Below are 17396 nucleotides of genomic sequence, written 5' to 3' on the forward strand. Positions count from 1 at the left end.
CCCACAGAGCCAGGAATCATCACAACTTGAAAAGAATCTGGGCCTTGCAGGGTTAAAGGAGTAGTTCACCAAACACATTTCTATCAATTACACACCCCATGAAGCCTTGCATTCATGGAGATTTTTTTGTTTGTCGCATTCCTAAGCCAATAATTTGAACACATTTTTTTTTTATTTGGGTGAACTACTCCTTTAAACCCTGTATTGACCACAGCCCCCCAGGGGTCTCTTGGCTTCCTTTTTTCCTCTATACCAAATCTCTTCACCGAAAATAGCTGATCTACAAGCTCACACTACGTTGTAGTGCGACGTACTGTGAGCTTGTAGATCTGCAATTTTCAACAAATATTCACCAAATTGTCACTAGATGTTTGCCTATGACATGCCCAGAATAGGGACGATAGGTTTCATGAGGTTAAATGTCGCTTTTTCCTAACAATGGATTGTGAAATCTACTGGCTTAGCTGAATTACTTTATTCTATTTTACTTTAAAGATTTGGGTTCTTTTTCTTTTCATTGTGTTCAGTGATCATGTAATGTAATGTAACCAGCCCCTCCCCCATTTAAAAGAAAAAAAATATGCATTTTAAAACTTGAATTACTGTTAAAACTTGAATTGAATTTGTGTTGGGGGGGGGGGCATTTGAGGGACCATTTTGAAATACAGAATGAATGTAAGGGATATGCTATCTTAGACACTGTAAATTATGTTGTGCTTAAAGAACATTGCACTTGACATTAAATTATCCTTGCAAAAATACTCACCAATGAGTACTGAGTGAAACCTGTTTGGAGCAACGAATGTTTTCTCGGAAGGAATACTTATTTTTTATATACCTGCTTAACATGCATCATGGGTGATTAACGTCCATAAGTATATCATGCGCAATATACATCTGCTGCTATGCTCACGCACCTTTATATCTTATCTCAGGTACCATGGGTAAATATGTAGATAACTTGTTTTTGTTTTTTGGATCTCTTGTTTGATCTCCTTTCCCCCTTGCCCCCCCCCTCTTCTTCTTCCCCCTTTTTTTATTGAAATAACGATAGGATGGGAACTCTAGGATGGGAAAACAAAATTCAACCACTTTTTTACTTCTGTAAACCTGTGATGTGACAATAAAGCTGATTCTGTCTGTACTGTATTAGGATAGAGTTTGGGAATCAAATTTGTGATACAGTATATGAAATATACTATTGGTGTTAAAATCACATTAAATGAGCAATAAAAATGCACTTCTACCAGATTTCTGTGCCTTATGGTCGTATCTATGATGCTATCTGTCACACATCATTAAGACACCCATAGTGTACTTTTGACACAATAGCACAAATGACCCCTATAAAGTGTCATCTGTTTTAAATGAAAGCTTTTTGAAAAAGAGGGAAACTTACATAAAACTGAGGAGTGCAATACAAACACTGATAATGTTTGATTGATTGAATACTTAAAGGAGGAGTTCACTCAAAAAATTACTTATTTTCTATCAATTACACACCCCATGAAGCCTTGATTTCATGGATTTATTTTTGTTTTTGTGGCATTCCTAAGACAATAATTTGATGACCGTGTGTATTTCCGGTAGGAGACACAAATAATCTACTTTGTGTCTCCTACCGGATACATTAGCCCGTAGGAGACGGGAATCAAATTATTAGCTTAGGAATGTGACAAATACAAAAAATTATCCATGGATTCAAGGCTTCATAGGGTGTGCAATTGATAGAAAATAAGTCATTTTTTGGGTGAACTTTGGGTGAACACAAAAAGCCCTAGGGGCTTATTTCCATTGTGGTCCTGTGTATTCAATTCATTAAGACATTTAAATACATACTCACTCCAAAACCAACTCACTCCAAATCGAGCCCAAGTCACTCCAGACATCTCCCTCCACAGCAGAGCCCAACTCACTCCACAAATTTGGACAACTCACTCCACAAATTTGCACAACTCACTCCACAAATTATTATTGAGGAAGACATTTGTGCTTAAGTACAATATTGAGGAATTAAGTACAATATTGAGGAATGTGTTACTTTTGTACTCACTCTAACTCTATTCTGTTTTAGGCTTCACTCTAACTCTATTCTGTTTTTTTTTTATATAAAAGCTACAAACAGTCTCTACAAAACAACTTAAGTAAAACAAATACATTTAGTGGAGTAAAAAAACAATATTTGGATCCAATATGTAGTAGAGTAGAGGTAAAAGCATTGGAAGTTGGGAATACTCAAATAACGCACAAATACCCAACATTGTACTTAAGTACAGTACTTAAGTAAATGTACTTAGTTACTTTACACCACTGACACATTGAACCAATATTACACTGGTGACATTGCATGGAGTGAGTTGGCTTTGGTCCTGGAGTGAGTTGGCTTTGGTCCTGGAGGGAGTTGGTCTTTGGTCCTGGAGGGAGTTGTCCGAGCCCTGGAGTGAGTTGGCCGAGCCCTGGAGTGAGTTGGCCGAATATTTCTTAAGTCTTCATGGAGTGAGTTGGATTTGGAGTGAGTTGGGTGGTATTCAAATGAGTCAGCTGCATTGACAACATCAACCATTTGATGTCCCAAAACTTTATACATCTGAACAAAGACAAAACTGAGATCCTTGTAGTATTGCTATGGGGCAGATGAATGAAATTCCTATTTGGTTTCTATGAAACCCAGTGAGCTAGTAAAACATATGGGTGTGTTATTATGGGTGCACTTTGCTCATTTTTGTATAATGTTTGCATAATCATTTGTTGTTGTTGTTGTTTTAATGTGAAGCATTGTGTTATCCTTGTATGAAATGTGCTGTAGGCCTACAAATCAAATTGTCTTGGCTTGTTTAACTCACTTTATATTTTATACACATCAACCCTCATTGATTTTTTCTTCCTTCAATTTCATGCAAAGCAGTTTGTAACTTTGTTTTAATAATTGCTATATAAATCATTTGTAGGCCTATCATTATTATAATCATTATGTTCACCCCCTGCTCTCTACTCATTCTTATCACTAGTTAAAGGACCATGGCTCTTTTTTGTTGCTCTTTTTGGCACTCTCTATTTCTTTTAAAAATCATTTTACGGTTTTATCATTATTGTTGTGGTTGTTATTATCTATGCTGCTGCATTGTATGAAGGTAGCCAAACAAAAATATGTTTTACTCTTATGTACCTCACCTGAACACAATATGTAACAATAAAGCACAACCCTTGAACCAGCTGAAGTGTATATGTTTAGTCTACTCACCATGACCATACAACCATCTTAACATTACTGCCAACCATTTTTCAAAGCACACATTGTTTAGTCTCCATCAAGGAAGCCCAATTGTTCCATTAATTTAAGTATGGCATAGTATGAAAATCAACTTAGAAAGACCTGGAATGTGTAGTCCACACTAAATGTTATTGTGCAGTTATTTTTTGTCAAAGTTGCCTTGCATTTTAAAGCACAGATTTATTTGAAAAATCTATATTTGGAGAGGAGGGATTTATTACAAATGAGATCCAGTCCATAATTTATAATAAATCGTAGTAGTTCTGTTATACTAACTTTGACTCAATATTCAGGCATTTCAATAGTATCGTAATGACTTCAGAGGTGACGTGCTCCATGTCCAACAATAGGGGGCACTGTAGGCACACAAGGGGGGAGGAGAGAGATAAACCAACATGGCGTCGCTAGTCATAACTGTGTTGTTATTGTTATTTTATGGATCATTTATTTGGGAATATGCGGAGAGCAATGGAATACATAATATCTCCGGTCCGTGTTACAAACCGATCAGGGACAACAGACCAGATTATGTCAGGTACATTTCCGTTTGGAGATAATTATGTGTGTTTACCAGTCAAATCCGTTATTTTTTCTAAATCTCAGCCTATCTATTCTGTAGGCCAGTAATTCTCCAACGTTTTCATGTCAAGGACCCCCTAATTGACACTTATTACCCCGCGGACGCCCACTTGAAAAGATAAGCCAGGGACCCCAATAACAGAAGGTTTATACGGCTCTCTAGCAGTGATTCTCAACCATTTTCATTTCAAGGACCCCCAGTTTGACATGCATTTGGCTACGGACCCCCATTTAATGGCATTTATACCTCTGAAACCCCAATTCACATTGTAAAATCAATGTTAATTTAACTCTGAGAGTGTACAAATGAAACCAAATGGACCCGTTAGGGTCCATTTGGTTCCATTTGTACACTCAGAGTTACAGACCAATAAGGGTCCATTTGGTTCCTGTCCATCATTTAGCTGGGGACCCCCTGGAACCCCCTCAAGTACCCCTGGGGGTCCCCGGACCCCACTTTGAGAACCAATGCTGTAGGCTACTCTGTTTGTACATAAACAAACCAGTGGATAAAGCTATATATTGAACCCCTGTATCATTCAGTGGTGGAAAACTTATTCACATTTCTTACTTGAGTAAAAGTATCAATGCTGCATTGTCGAAATACTCTGTTACAAGTAAAAAGTCCGGAATTCAACATTTACTTGAGTAAGAGTACAAAAGTATTGGTATCAAAATGCACTTAAAGTACCAAAAGTAGAAAGTACTCATTATGCAGAATGTCCCATTTCACAAGTTTTCAAATGTATAAAATGTGTAAATATCTTTTGAAAATAGCAGATCTACAAGCTCACAATGCTGGTATTGCTATGCACTGTGAGCTTGTAGATCGGCTATTTTCAAATGGCTGAATGTATAGGGCTGAAGTGGTTAATGTATGTTTTGTAATAATAATCAAAATCTACAAAGTAACTAAAGTTGTCAAATAATTGTAGTGGAGTAAAAGTACAATATTTTCCTCTGAGATGGAGTGGAGTAGAAGTAAAAGTAAAAGTACTGAAAATTGGACATACTCAAGTAAAATGTTACTTAAGTACAGTTCTTTAGTAAATGTACTTAGTTACTTAACCCCACTGGTATCGTTCCTTTTGCAGGACACATCCCAGGCCACATGAATACATAAGTGTCTCAGATCTTCCCTCAACCTGGGACTGGAGGAACATTGAGGGGAAGAATTATGTGAGCGCCACCAGAAACCAGCACATTCCCCAGTACTGTGGCTCATGCTGGGCCATGGGAGCCACCAGCGCGCTGGCAGGTCAGACCACTTCATAAAACACAGTGGCAAATGTTACTGGTTGTTGCATGACTATAAATGTCACTTTACAGTCTCCAATTAAAGGTAGGGTAAGTTATATTTTTAAGTTACAACAAACAAGTGTTTTGATAAAAGGTTAAATCTCTATATTCTGATTCATCTAATCTAATCATTGCTATAGTAAAGTGCATTTCGTTCTGTAAGGGGTCTCCATAGCTCTGGTCCATAGCGGAGAACTCCTTCTAATGACGCTATGGACCAGAGCTAGGGTCTCCACATCTCTCCAGCAATAAACAGAAAATAAATGTTGAGGTCTCGGTGGGTTGCTAATTTCAGCCAACCAGGAGAGAGCACCCATTTATCAATTTTATAGTATTCTAGTTCCAATTTTGTCTGCTCATTTCTTTGTGTCACTACTTCCAATTCCATTGTATCCTGTATGAATTATCTCTCCTGATTGGATATAATAAGCATCCTGATCTTAAAATGCATTTTTCTGTTTACTAAAGAGCTGGAGAGACAGGGACAGACGGCCTGTTACTAAACAAACACTCTATAGCAATGATTACCATCAGAATATAGAGCTATTTAACACGTCTTATTTTAACAAATAAATATCACTTACCCTGCCTTTAAGTGGTAATAACATTATTATTGGTGTAGCCTATAACGACAATGATATTTTCTTACCCTAGATCGGATCAATATAAAGCGTGGAGGAGCCTGGCCCTCTGCCTACCTGTCTGTCCAGAATGTGATCGACTGTGGCAGGGCGGGCTCCTGCTACGGAGGAGACCACCTCAGGGTGTACGCCTACGCTCATGAAAAGGGCATCCCTGATGAAACCTGCAATAACTACCAGGCCAAGAATCAGAGTGAGGCACTTGTAACTATCTTAATTGCGCGGGGTTGATTCATGTCACATGCTTTGATGTTATGACAAAATCTCATATACTGTATTATATTAGCCTAGACTTTAATGGCTGTCCACTCCACACCAAGCACTACGTATATAACTACAAATATACGTATAGTAAAAAAAAAGAAAAACAATTCAAGTGGACGGCATAGTCCACACCACAACTATTACTACAACAGTGGTAGTTATAGTTATTATAATTATAGTTACAGTTATAGTTAAAAATGCCATATACCAATTATTTGGGGGGGTCAATTGTTGGGGGTTAATTGTTTTCTAAGAGGAGGTGTCACTGTGTACAATGGTGCACATCCCATTTTGTAACTAATCTCTTTGCATTTTCATATAATATATAATAAATAAATAATGATTCTTCATTTATAATAATAGGATGTTATCATGCTTATAATCTCTCAAGAACAGATTCCGGGAAAAAACAGCAGAGGGCGATGTTTTCCTTTTTTTTAAACGATGGGTTTCCCAGCTTGTCATGCTTCAAACTGATTTATACTCCATAGTACGATGGTGTCGATTGCCGACACCATCGTATGCATTAAGCTTTAGATGTTGTCATATCTTACATGAAGGTGCTATGTTATAAAGAATCTTCTCCATTGTGTCTACTACAGAGTGTGAGCTCTTCAACCAGTGTGGGACGTGCACCTTCTTTAATGCGTGTGCTGTGGTGAAGAACTACACGCTGTGGAAGGTGGGAGACTATGGAGAAACCTCTGGCAGGGACCACATGAAGGCTGAGATTTATACAAATGGGCCCATCAGGTACTGTAGGACAGCTCATCAAGTCATCATTGTATGTACTGTTTGTCTGTACTGTCTGTCTGTACTGTCCGTCTGTACCGTCCGTCCGTCCGTCCGCCTGTACCGTCCCCGTCCGTCCGTCCGTCAACTTGCTGCTGCAATCTTATTTTTCGTGTATGTTTTGCATGTTGTATTGTATTTACCTACATGTACGTACAAAAGGAAAAAGATCCCACGTGGATCTCGGGATCCACATGGGAACAGTGTGTTTCCAATGTGGATCTTGGACTTCATGTGACCAGCCTGTGACATCAGTCATCTATGACAGTGTGGTTTTCAACCCTTTTAATATCAAGGTCTATTATTTATTGGGCATTTGAGCCACGGACCACCATTTGATGAGATTCAGCCTCTCAGAACCAAAACTTAGTTATCGTTGGATTTTGTCCAAAACCCTAACCCTGATCTATGACATCGGTCATCTATGACATCGGTCGTCTATGACAGCGTTTCTCTTCTCAACCTTTTCCGGATTAGGGCTCACTTGAAAATCTCAAAAGCGTGAGATATATATTTTTTTTATGTTAAAAATGTTATATTATCATTAAAATAGTGTTTTGGCAATTATTTGGGGGCCCACTGGCAATACCCTCAGCCCAGCAGTGGTCCCCAGCCCACAGGTTGAGTATCACATAATTATCTATCTATGATGTATGACTCCATATTCAGCCTGATCACAGCCCCTCTGACGTCCAAATAAAATTAAAGTTAAATATTGTTAAAAGCATAAAACATAATGTGAAGCCTACTGGGGCGCTGGTCCTGGGGTTTGCGAGATAAGCTCTGGACAAACAGACACACAGACAGACAGACCCAACCCTCTTATAAATTAGATGGCTAGACTCCTACAGAGTCACACCGTTAGAAAGGTGGCAATCACAGGTCATAAAATAGCAGCAGAAGTGGCAGTAAACTAAAGTGAACACTGCAGTAGGATATGTGGGGTACAGTATATATGGTGTGCCAGACAGTATGTGGTGACAGGGAGTCACAGTCCATAGTCTTAATAGCCCAGGCGTTTCGGGCCATATTTTGATGGAATCGTGCACTTTACGATAAAAGCATGAAATTTGGCACACAGTTAGAGCATGCCATAAGGAACATTTTTGGCTATAGGGCCATCGCAGATTTTTCCTGTGGTAACCATGGCAGCCATTTTCCAAAATGGCCACCACCTGCTGTTATTTTACCAATAACTCAGGTTCTAGACCACCTAGGATCTTGATTCTGGTGACTAATCCTACATTTTCAAGGATGAGGAATACAGTGGTACTATTTAGATTTGTCCTGTGGTAACCATGGCAGCCATTTTCCAAAATGGCCGCCACCTGCTGTCATTTTACCAATAACTCACGTGCTAGACCACCTAGGATCTTGATTATGGTGACTAATCCTACATTTTCAAGGATGAGGAATACAGCGGTACTATTTACAACATGCTACTACCTAACTACATATATCTGGCATTCAGTTAATTAAATAATAGTAAACCCATCAAAATATATAATGGTGTAGTACAGTACATGTTTTCAAACTGACACATGAGAGTCAAGAATGTTTCTTTTATTAGTAGTAGTATTGCATAATTATTTTCAATGGACTATAAGACACAACAAAGGCAGAGTACTCATGAGTCATAGCCTAATGGCATATAGACCAATTATTTGTTTACCAACATTGAGACTGGACGCACAGGTGATTGTTTCACGCAATCAATTCTCAACCTGTTGTTTTGGGGTGCGCTGGTTTCAGCACACCCCAACCCCCTCTTGTGTGTTGGCTAGTGAGGCGCGTCCTAGCGAGACCTGATAGAATGGGTTCATTGCGCGCATACTGGTTCCGCGCGGACTGGTTCTTATCAGTGTGACGTCGTCTGTTAAGGGGTCTATTCAATAAAGCCAGATACTCTACACAATGTTAGTTGCACAGTCCACCACAGTAGCAAAGGGCAGTACACTGAAGTGCTGCCTTAACACATCTGCATTGTCCACTGCATCCCTTTTTGCAACCACAGCGGAGGAGTTCTCGACAGGCCAGGCTCGCTTCTGTGTGGTCCAGTGCACCTCCCATCCTCCTGTCAAAATTAGAATCAGCTTTATTGTCAGATCACGGGTTTACAAGTGTAAAGAAGTGGATTAAATTATTTGTATTCACCTGTCTCCTTCCTCTTCCACCCCCATTCACCTGGGGATGGGAGTTCAGGGGCTGCAACCATCACCTGTCCCCAGCAGTGGCCAGCTTGGTAGGCTGCCCTCTTTGTATGTTGAATGTTGAATCAGTGCAGCTCGTGTTGGGGGGAGTCCATCAATTGTTCTACCCTTCTGGGTGAATAGCTGCTTCCGTGCCTGATTCACTGATGCCTGGCCGCTTGTGCGGTCATAGAGCAATACCACAAATCGCTCCAGAGGCTCCATCCAGTTATCTATTTTGTCTGGGGGGTAGCAGCTAAGGAACTTTTCCCAGTTCCAAAAGCAACCCACAGCTCAGTCAAGTGGAGGCGTTGGGCTGACGTTACTGCCAGGACCAGCACATCCGTGTTTACTGTACGTATTGTCACCTTGCTATACCCTTCCTTCATAGCATCTTCTAGGTGTAATATGACGCGAGTATCAGCCTCCTCATGTACTGTAGTTAGTTAGGTAGTTACTAGCATGTTGTGAATAGTTCCACTGTATTCCTCATCCTTGAAAATGTAGTATTAGTCACCAGAATCTAGATCCTAGGTGGTCTAGCACCTGAGTTATTGGTAAAATGACAGCAGGTGGTGGCCATTTTGAAAAATGGCTGCCATAGTTACCACAGGACAATTCTAAATAGTTCCACTGTATTCCTCATCCTTGAAAATGTAGGATTAGTCACCAGAATCAAGATCCTAGGTGATCTAGCACCTGAATTATTGGTAAAATAACAGCAGATGGAGGCCATTTTGGAAAATGGCTGCCATGGTTACCACAGGACAAATCTGCGATGGCCCTATAGCCAAAAATGTTCCTTATGGCATGCTCTAACTGTGTGCCAAATTTCATGCTTTTATCGTAAAGTGCACGATTCCATCAAAATATGGCCCGAAACGCCTGGACTATAACACTCTACTACCTCAAAGGAACCCAATGGAAACAAGCCATAGTGCTTTCTTGGGTTTAAAATCCTCTTAACAGACCTTGTATTGAACTGTACTTCCCTGCGCTTGTCTTTGCAAACTGTTAATAAAGTATTCAATCAATCAAAGTCTTGAGTTTGCGAGTCTTATAGCCCGAGGTTAGAAACTCTGCCTGACCCTGCTTACACTGGGCCCCAGAGGATAACATGCAAAAGCATAACTTGTACACTTGTTTCCATCATGGTCCTCAATGGAGGACAAAAACAGGAACAAAAACTATACAGAAAACACATAAATAACATCAAAGATTCAGCAACCACTGTATTTTAAACGTTGCTAAAACTACAGTAGGAAACCACGTAATTCAATGTCCCCACTGAAGCACACTGATGACTATCAGTGTGTGTTATTTCTTTCTTTTTTTGATGAAACTACTCAGAACTGACAATGCTACTCCTACAGAACGAAAAAATCCAATGCAATACGACGTGACACTAATTATGTGCAACGTACGTGATTCGAACGCATGTCTAATGGGAGATGTAGTCAATTTGTAGGCGGCCCTTTATTTTCTAACTCTTTGGATAAATTACCGTAGTAACTTTTCACCGTGATGTGATGTTTTTATTTTGTGTTTCATTTTATTTTTGGAGCACAGTTCTTACACAAAGTGGTGTTAAAAATGTCTATGGGATTTAGAATGGGGAAAATAACTCTGTGACCCAGGGGGGTAATGTCACCATACAAGAGTGTACACTAAGTACACTAGTGCTATCATCAGTGTACCATCCTAACTTGGCTGGTAATTTATCAGAAGTGCTAGTGATCATTCAAGTGTTGTGGTGGTGATTATTGTGAGTCCAGAGGGAAGCACGCACATCCCCCAAAGAAATTCAGGTGCTGGACAACAATGTTTTGTCCACAGTGGTCAAAACATTGTTTAACTTAATACATTTTCTACTGGGAGCAACAGTGTGCAGACTTCCCTTCCTTTGCTCCGGTGATTCTTGCGAGAACACATCTTCACAAGTCTTTCTCTCTTTCTCTCCTAGCTGTGGAGTGATGGCCACGGCTGGTTTAGAAGCCTACACTGGGGGGATCTTTGCAGAGTTCCACCCTCTCTCTCTCATGAACCACATAATATCAGTGGCTGGCTGGGGCGTGGCAGAGGACGGCACAGAGTACTGGATCATCAGGAACTCCTGGGGAGAGTTCTGGGTCGGTCTGCCTCTCTCTATATATAGACTCTCTGACCACACCCTGCCAACCCATGTCTTTGGTTAAATCACACATGACTGTAGCTGAAGGGCTTGATACACTTTGATGTGTGTGGTGTCGCACGCCGAAAATAGTTGATCTACATGCTCATAACGCGTCACACTGCAGTGCTTTGTGAGCTTGTAGATCGGCTATTTTTGGTGTGCGACATCGGCGCACACTAATATGTCTTAACATTTACTACCGACAGTGCTGTAGAAACTGTAATAAATATGTAATCTGCTGTTCAGTTGGCTTTGGATCGAATTTGAAAAGAATGATGTACCAGAAAAGCAAAAGCGATGTTTTTGATCATTTACTATTACTGTACAATCTACTGTTTTGACCGACTAACATTAAAAGACGATTATTTATGCTTTCAGGGTGAACATGGCTGGGCTAGAATCGTCACCAGTGCCTATAAGGGAGGAAAGGGCAATTGGTACAACCTGGCCATCGAGAAGAGCTGTGCATATGGAGATCCTATTGTGACGTAGGATGGACATTAAGTGGATTCAAAGAATCTGGTTATGCTTGTTATGGATCTATTTATCGGATTATTAATCAGCTGGCCAAACGAAACAACATCTTTTTTTCCTCTTTTATTTTAAGTTTTTAATCAAACATAAAAGCCTGTGACACTGCCAGATTCAAAGGACCAGTCCAGAGTGTCTGTGTCTGTAGATATAAGCAATCTAGAGAGACCCATTGACCATATTCACACAGTGGCCATTTGTCTCTGATACATTGGGACGGGGGAGGGGTCATTCACCCTGCCTGGAGTGGGACTTGTCACTATGAATGACATAAGAGAAAACCACCATGTGGGTATGGTCAATTCACAAGCTTGAAAAGCATCACAGTTGAATGTATATTATGTTTTGCACAAAGTTATCCTACCATGGGGTGGGTTGGGTTTGGGGGGTCAATGAATTCAGATTCTGAATCTGAATTGCTGTTTGGAAGGTTACATTACATTATTCCAAAATGCATTTGTGACAGGCCTTAGTTCATCTTTTGATTCTCGTTAAAAATAGATAGCTAAATACATAAATAATAAAAATACAAATAAAGCTACAATGTGGCCATGGGACTCCTCAATCTCCCCACAAAATGTAAACCTTGGTGTCGGGTAGGATACCTGCTGTACTTTTTGACCATGTTAAAGTTATTTGCACCAGATCAGGTCACTGTAGATGTGCTGCCATCTTTATTGTAGTTCGGACAATGTTGCAATGACCTCTCTCTGTTGGGAGAGACAACGGACATAAACTTAATGTTTGTAGTTGTAAATTAGGATCTCGCGTGACTCGCAGGCCTTTTACCGTTTCTTTTTACATGTCGACTGTGGTTATTAAAGAGCACTCGTTGTTTCTCGTGTAATTTTGAAAATAATTGCCAATTCATCCGTCAGACAGATATGTCTGATGATATACCCTGTGAATTATTTTGCTGTATTACTTCACTGCCATCACCTCCAGCCAAAATGAAAGGTTTTGAGGCTTTGTCCCACCTGTTTATTTTTGTGATTTGTCATGCCAAGTGGTTTGTAAGACATGGTAAGATAATGCTGGTGAAAGCTTCCCTGTGCACATGGATGGACTATCAGGTGTTGTTTAAAGGAGTAGTTTACCCAAAAAATGACTTATTTTCTATCAATTGCACACCCCATGAAGCTTTGAATTCATGGAGTTTTTTTGTTTTTGTTTTTGTCGCATTCCTAAGCCAATAATTCGATGACCGGCGGTCTCTCTGGTAGGAGCCGGATACATTAGCATCTTTCCGCCGGTCATCAAATTATTGGCATAGAAATGCTCCCAAAAAAAAATGTCAATGCTTCATGGGGTGTGTAATTGATAGAAAATAAGTAATTTTTTGGGTTAACTACTCCTTTAAAGCAGACTGCACTCAATGTTTCTCAAATTGGGGTATGTGTCATGTACCCATAGGGGTACGAGGAGGTGCTACAGGGGGACACGAGAGTAAATGAAAAATAAAATGCACTGTTTTGTTTAATAATAAAACATTGTCAAACTGTGATCCTGCTGATCTGTAAAGTGTTAAACCAAAAACACAACTGTTATTGAATAGAAAGCAATGATCCTTTTGACAGATATGTACAAATATTTGTTCATATGCATTTTTGTCAATAAAAACATAAATCTATCAGAAATACATATTTGCTGTTATACTGTTTTGTGAACATATTGACATTAAAACTGTGTTTACTGAAATGTTATGGCCATTTTAAATCTGCTCAGGAGGAGTAGGGTTGTAGTTGTGACTATCAGTTTACAAAAATAAGTAGATCTATTTTTTGTCTTTAAAATATGGCAATTTTCAACACCAACCCCTGAGAGCTCAGCAGGACACTCTGGTTCCCCTTTCTCTATCCAGACCCCTGTTATTCCAATTCACACCTCACCTTTTGAATCTAGCAGAAAAATAGACAGATGTATGCGCTCCATTAAAAAAACACCCTCACCTACAGCAAGACTCTCTAGAGCACTGTTTCCCAAACAGTGGGTTGGGACCCATTTGTGGGTTGCGGATCCATTTTCATGGTGAATATCTTTTCCTAAATTGTCATTAATTCAAACATTTTTCAAAAAGAATTTCATGGATAAAATAAAAAGAATCAAAGAAATTCCCTAAATTAGAAAACAGATGTTTAATCAGTAGTGAAAATAGCAGATTTGCAGATCTGCTATTTTCACTAGTTTAGGTCCCAGGCAAATGTCTCATTTCTCTTTTGGGTCTTGGGCTAAAAAGTTTGGGAACCACTGCTCTAGAGAGATGCCACCGGGCCAACTGATTGTGGGACTCTGTTCACAAACACAAGCAGAGCCACCAGACAGAAACTGTCTGGACAAAGCAAATGACAAGAAAACTATTTGACACATTGGAAAGTATCAAACCAAAACCCAGAGGAAATTGGAATGCTATTTGGCTCTAAACAGAGAATACACAATGGCAGAATACCATTAGTACTGTGACTCACCCGAAACGAAGGAAATCCTTGACTCAGTCTACAGAGTAGACTCAGTGATCACATGGCCACCACCACAGGCACACCTGGCTCCCAAGAGAAGATAAATATGCACCCGCTGCACACAAGATGAGCTGCATTTTCTATCCACCTGTTTAAAAGAAAAAGTGAAAATGGGTGAAGTATGGACATGTGCAAACACAGCAGAAACATTTGTGAGCCGTTGTGACAGGAAAAGGACGTCCACATGGAAAAAACACCATAAAGACTGTCAATCATGTGTATTCCTGTACTGTATCTGCACCATGCTGTACAAAAAGAGCACATATACCTCTAAATCTCTCTCTATATATTTATGTATATGTATATACTATATACTTTCTTTTTTCTCTTAAAAGCAAAAGCACACTTTTTCTGTTTGTATTGTTAAGTTAATTCTAACTTTATCCTAGTAGGCCTATACATTTTATTGTACATACACTTGCTTTGGCAATATAAAGGTATGTTTTTTATTTTATGTAAAGCTATGTTTCCCATGCCAATAAAGCCCCTTTGAATTGAATTGAACTGAATAGATTTCGCTTCTCTGTGAAGCCTCTCCAGCTCCCTTAAGCCACTTAAGCCCTAGGCCTATATTCTTTGCATATATCTAACTATATCAATGGCGAGCAACTTCCGCACCCTCGGTGGTGACACCCCACAGCTCTGTTATCGAATAAACAACGCACCGCCAGACCACATGTGGCCTACTGACTCGCCACGGCGGCCGCGCTGAATTTACGCCTCGCGTAGGGGACATCTCACTGCTCACTACACCGTTTCCACCGCGCAACATAATTAATTCCACTCACCAAATGTCGGACAAAACGGAAGGGGAGCCAGCTTCGCACCGTTTACCGGGCGCACGACCTCATCACAACAACAGCAGCCAGCCGCTGCGGGGGTTTTTTCCTTTTTTTCAAAACTTTTTTTTTGGTCACCATTTTCTCCAGGCACCATTTCTGGTGTAACGTCGGGTGTTTCTTTTCACCAGCCAATCACCTTTCACGTTGCCACGTCCGTTGCCACGTCGCGCTGACGTACGCTAAACAAGCGCTGCCGTGCGCACAATGCAAACGAGCCCAAAGGCGCGCAAAAATCAGCCGACCATTGCTTAGACACAAAGTCAGACCTGGCAACGCAGCCTACGCCAATCATGTGTGAGAGATCTACAAGCTATGGGGCAGAGACGCCACCGTATCTTAGCAACAACTACAGCGCTCACTCTCATTGGTCGTGTCACGCTAAGAGCAGTCTCCAGACAATGGCATCGCAGACAGCTTGCTGTTACTGCTGTAGCCATCACAGGCAGTTGCAGCACGACGGACAGGGCGCTGTGATAGCTGCCATGTCGCTAACGCTAACCTGGTTGTCATGCCTGCAGCGCCTGTGCAATCACTTTGTCAACAATGCACGTTCGTGTGGTGAATGTCTATATTGCTGCTCAGTTCGTCCATTGTACATGGTGTATGTTTGTGTGTGTCTTCTGGAGAACTATGTAGCTCCACAGCAACTACAGTAACTAACGTAATGGCAGGACCGCCCCCTGCAACGCATGTTAGGCTGCATTATGGTCATGTAGTAATTTCAGATACTTTCGCTCCGATTACAGCAGTGTTTATCAACCCTTTCACGCCCCCCCCCCCCCCCAAATACACGTACTTGATCTGGGACCCCCCCATTCTGTTTGACTCCGTTCCACAAGTAAATATTGTGAAAATAGCCGATCTACAAGCTCGAAACGCCTCACGTTGACAGGCTTTGTAAGCTTGGAGATCGGCTATTTTCTCCATGATTGCCTCTTTCTTACATTCTTTGCCAATGTGGCCCATGTTTTCATAGCATAGTTTATTGACTACTTCTGTTGCAGAAATGGCCATTTCCTTTACTTTCGGTTTTTTATTGTCTCCGCCAGGCCGAAAGGCATGGCGCAAGACTATGTTTCACCCCCTGTCCGTCCGTCTGTGATAGCTAATCTCTCACATCGTTGACTTGATCGCAGCAAAATAACAGCCCCATGTGGACAGTCAGTGAGAGCTGGATAAACGACGTAAAATGTGTCAAAAGGAGTCTGTACGCCTGTCGATAAATGAACACATGACGTCGGTGGGAGAGGAGATATTGTGTCTTTTGGACAAACAGCAGCGTGGTGCTGATGTTTGTTGTGTGAAGCAGCTTAATGTCAGAGTGTTTGTGTTGGAGCGCCTCAGTGCGGCTGCAGAGTTCATGTGCAACCTCTTCCAGAGAGACACAGAGACACTAGAAACTCTGCTGGGGAAAAAAAACACTGCTGGCCATTGACTTTCCTATGGACATTGATCTACACACTGCAGGTACATCTGCTACACACACAACATCAAACTACACACTGCAGGTATGATGCAGCGTTTGCATTACAGCCAGCATGCCAGCGTAGTTCCCATATGGTTTCAAGGTGGGCTAAACCATATGGACCCCATGTCAGCAATGTCAGCGGCATCCACTTCAGTCCCAACTGCGATGCCCATGCAGGCTATAAGTAGCTTCTACCTGGCCCTTAGGTGGGCCCCAACTAGCCATGTTTATGTGGGACCAAGGCGGGTCCTAACTGGGTTTGCCCATGCAGGCTTTAACTGGGTTCTACCTGGGCCCTAGGTGTACCCTAACCAACCACAGTGCAGTGCCCATCGCTCCAATTGTTGTGACGTCAGGGCTCTCAATACTGCACATTGGTGGAGGAGGAGGGGCCGCAGGGCGACCGCACACATCGCTGAACCAATGGTAGCCCACGGATGTTTCCTCTGTGGATTTACAATCTGCCCCTCTATGCCACATATCATCCGCACTACAGGGTCTTCACTGACCGAGCCACGGCCCCACTGACCCTCATGACGCTACGCCACTTAAACGTGCGGCAGCATGCGCTGGGTTGCCAGGTTTGCACAGCCTGTGCCAGAAACAAGCAACCACCTTCATGAAAAAAAAAAAAACACCGAAATGGTCCGCAATGTTCCAGGGGTGTCCCCGCGCGTCCCAACACTCCACAGGGGGTCAGTGGACCATCAGGGGGTCCGCGGACCCCCTGTGGACCCCCTGAAACATAACAAATATTATTTCTTCAAATTTTTTCCTTTTTCAAAAATACTTTTCCACAGTTTCACTCCGGCGATTTGGGTCCCCCAATAT

General features: G+C 41.3%; 1 protein-coding gene across 1 annotated transcript; it reads left to right on the plus strand.

Moving 5' to 3' along the window:
* Positions 1-3660: 3660 nt before the first annotated feature.
* LOC311046413 (cathepsin Z) lies at positions 3661-12576 on the plus strand. Its single transcript, XM_084058690.1, has 6 exons — positions 3661-3806; positions 4945-5108; positions 5804-5983; positions 6657-6807; positions 10999-11164; positions 11587-12576. Exons 1-6 carry the CDS (start codon positions 3667-3669, stop codon positions 11698-11700), a joined length of 915 nt encoding a protein of 304 aa, XP_083914816.1. The 5' UTR covers positions 3661-3666; the 3' UTR covers positions 11701-12576.
* Positions 12577-17396: the final 4820 nt, after the last annotated feature.

The sequence above is a fragment of the Gymnoscopelus microlampas genome, assembly GCF_963454915.1.
Source record: "Gymnoscopelus microlampas genome assembly, chromosome: 5".
Lineage (NCBI taxonomy): Eukaryota > Metazoa > Chordata > Actinopteri > Myctophiformes > Myctophidae > Gymnoscopelus > Gymnoscopelus microlampas.

What these genes read in the sequence shown, in the direction of transcription:
- LOC311046413 (XM_084058690.1), top strand. Translation starts at nt 3,667, where the DNA reads ATGGCGTCGCTAGTCATAACTGTGTTGTTATTGTTATTTTATGGATCA. An exon ending in AACAGACCAGATTATGTCAG is followed by an intron (nt 3,807 to 4,944) that starts GTACATTTCCGT and finishes TTCCTTTTGCAG; the next exon opens with GACACATCCCAGGCCACATG. An exon ending in AGCCACCAGCGCGCTGGCAG is followed by an intron (nt 5,109 to 5,803) that starts GTCAGACCACTT and finishes TTCTTACCCTAG; the next exon opens with ATCGGATCAATATAAAGCGT.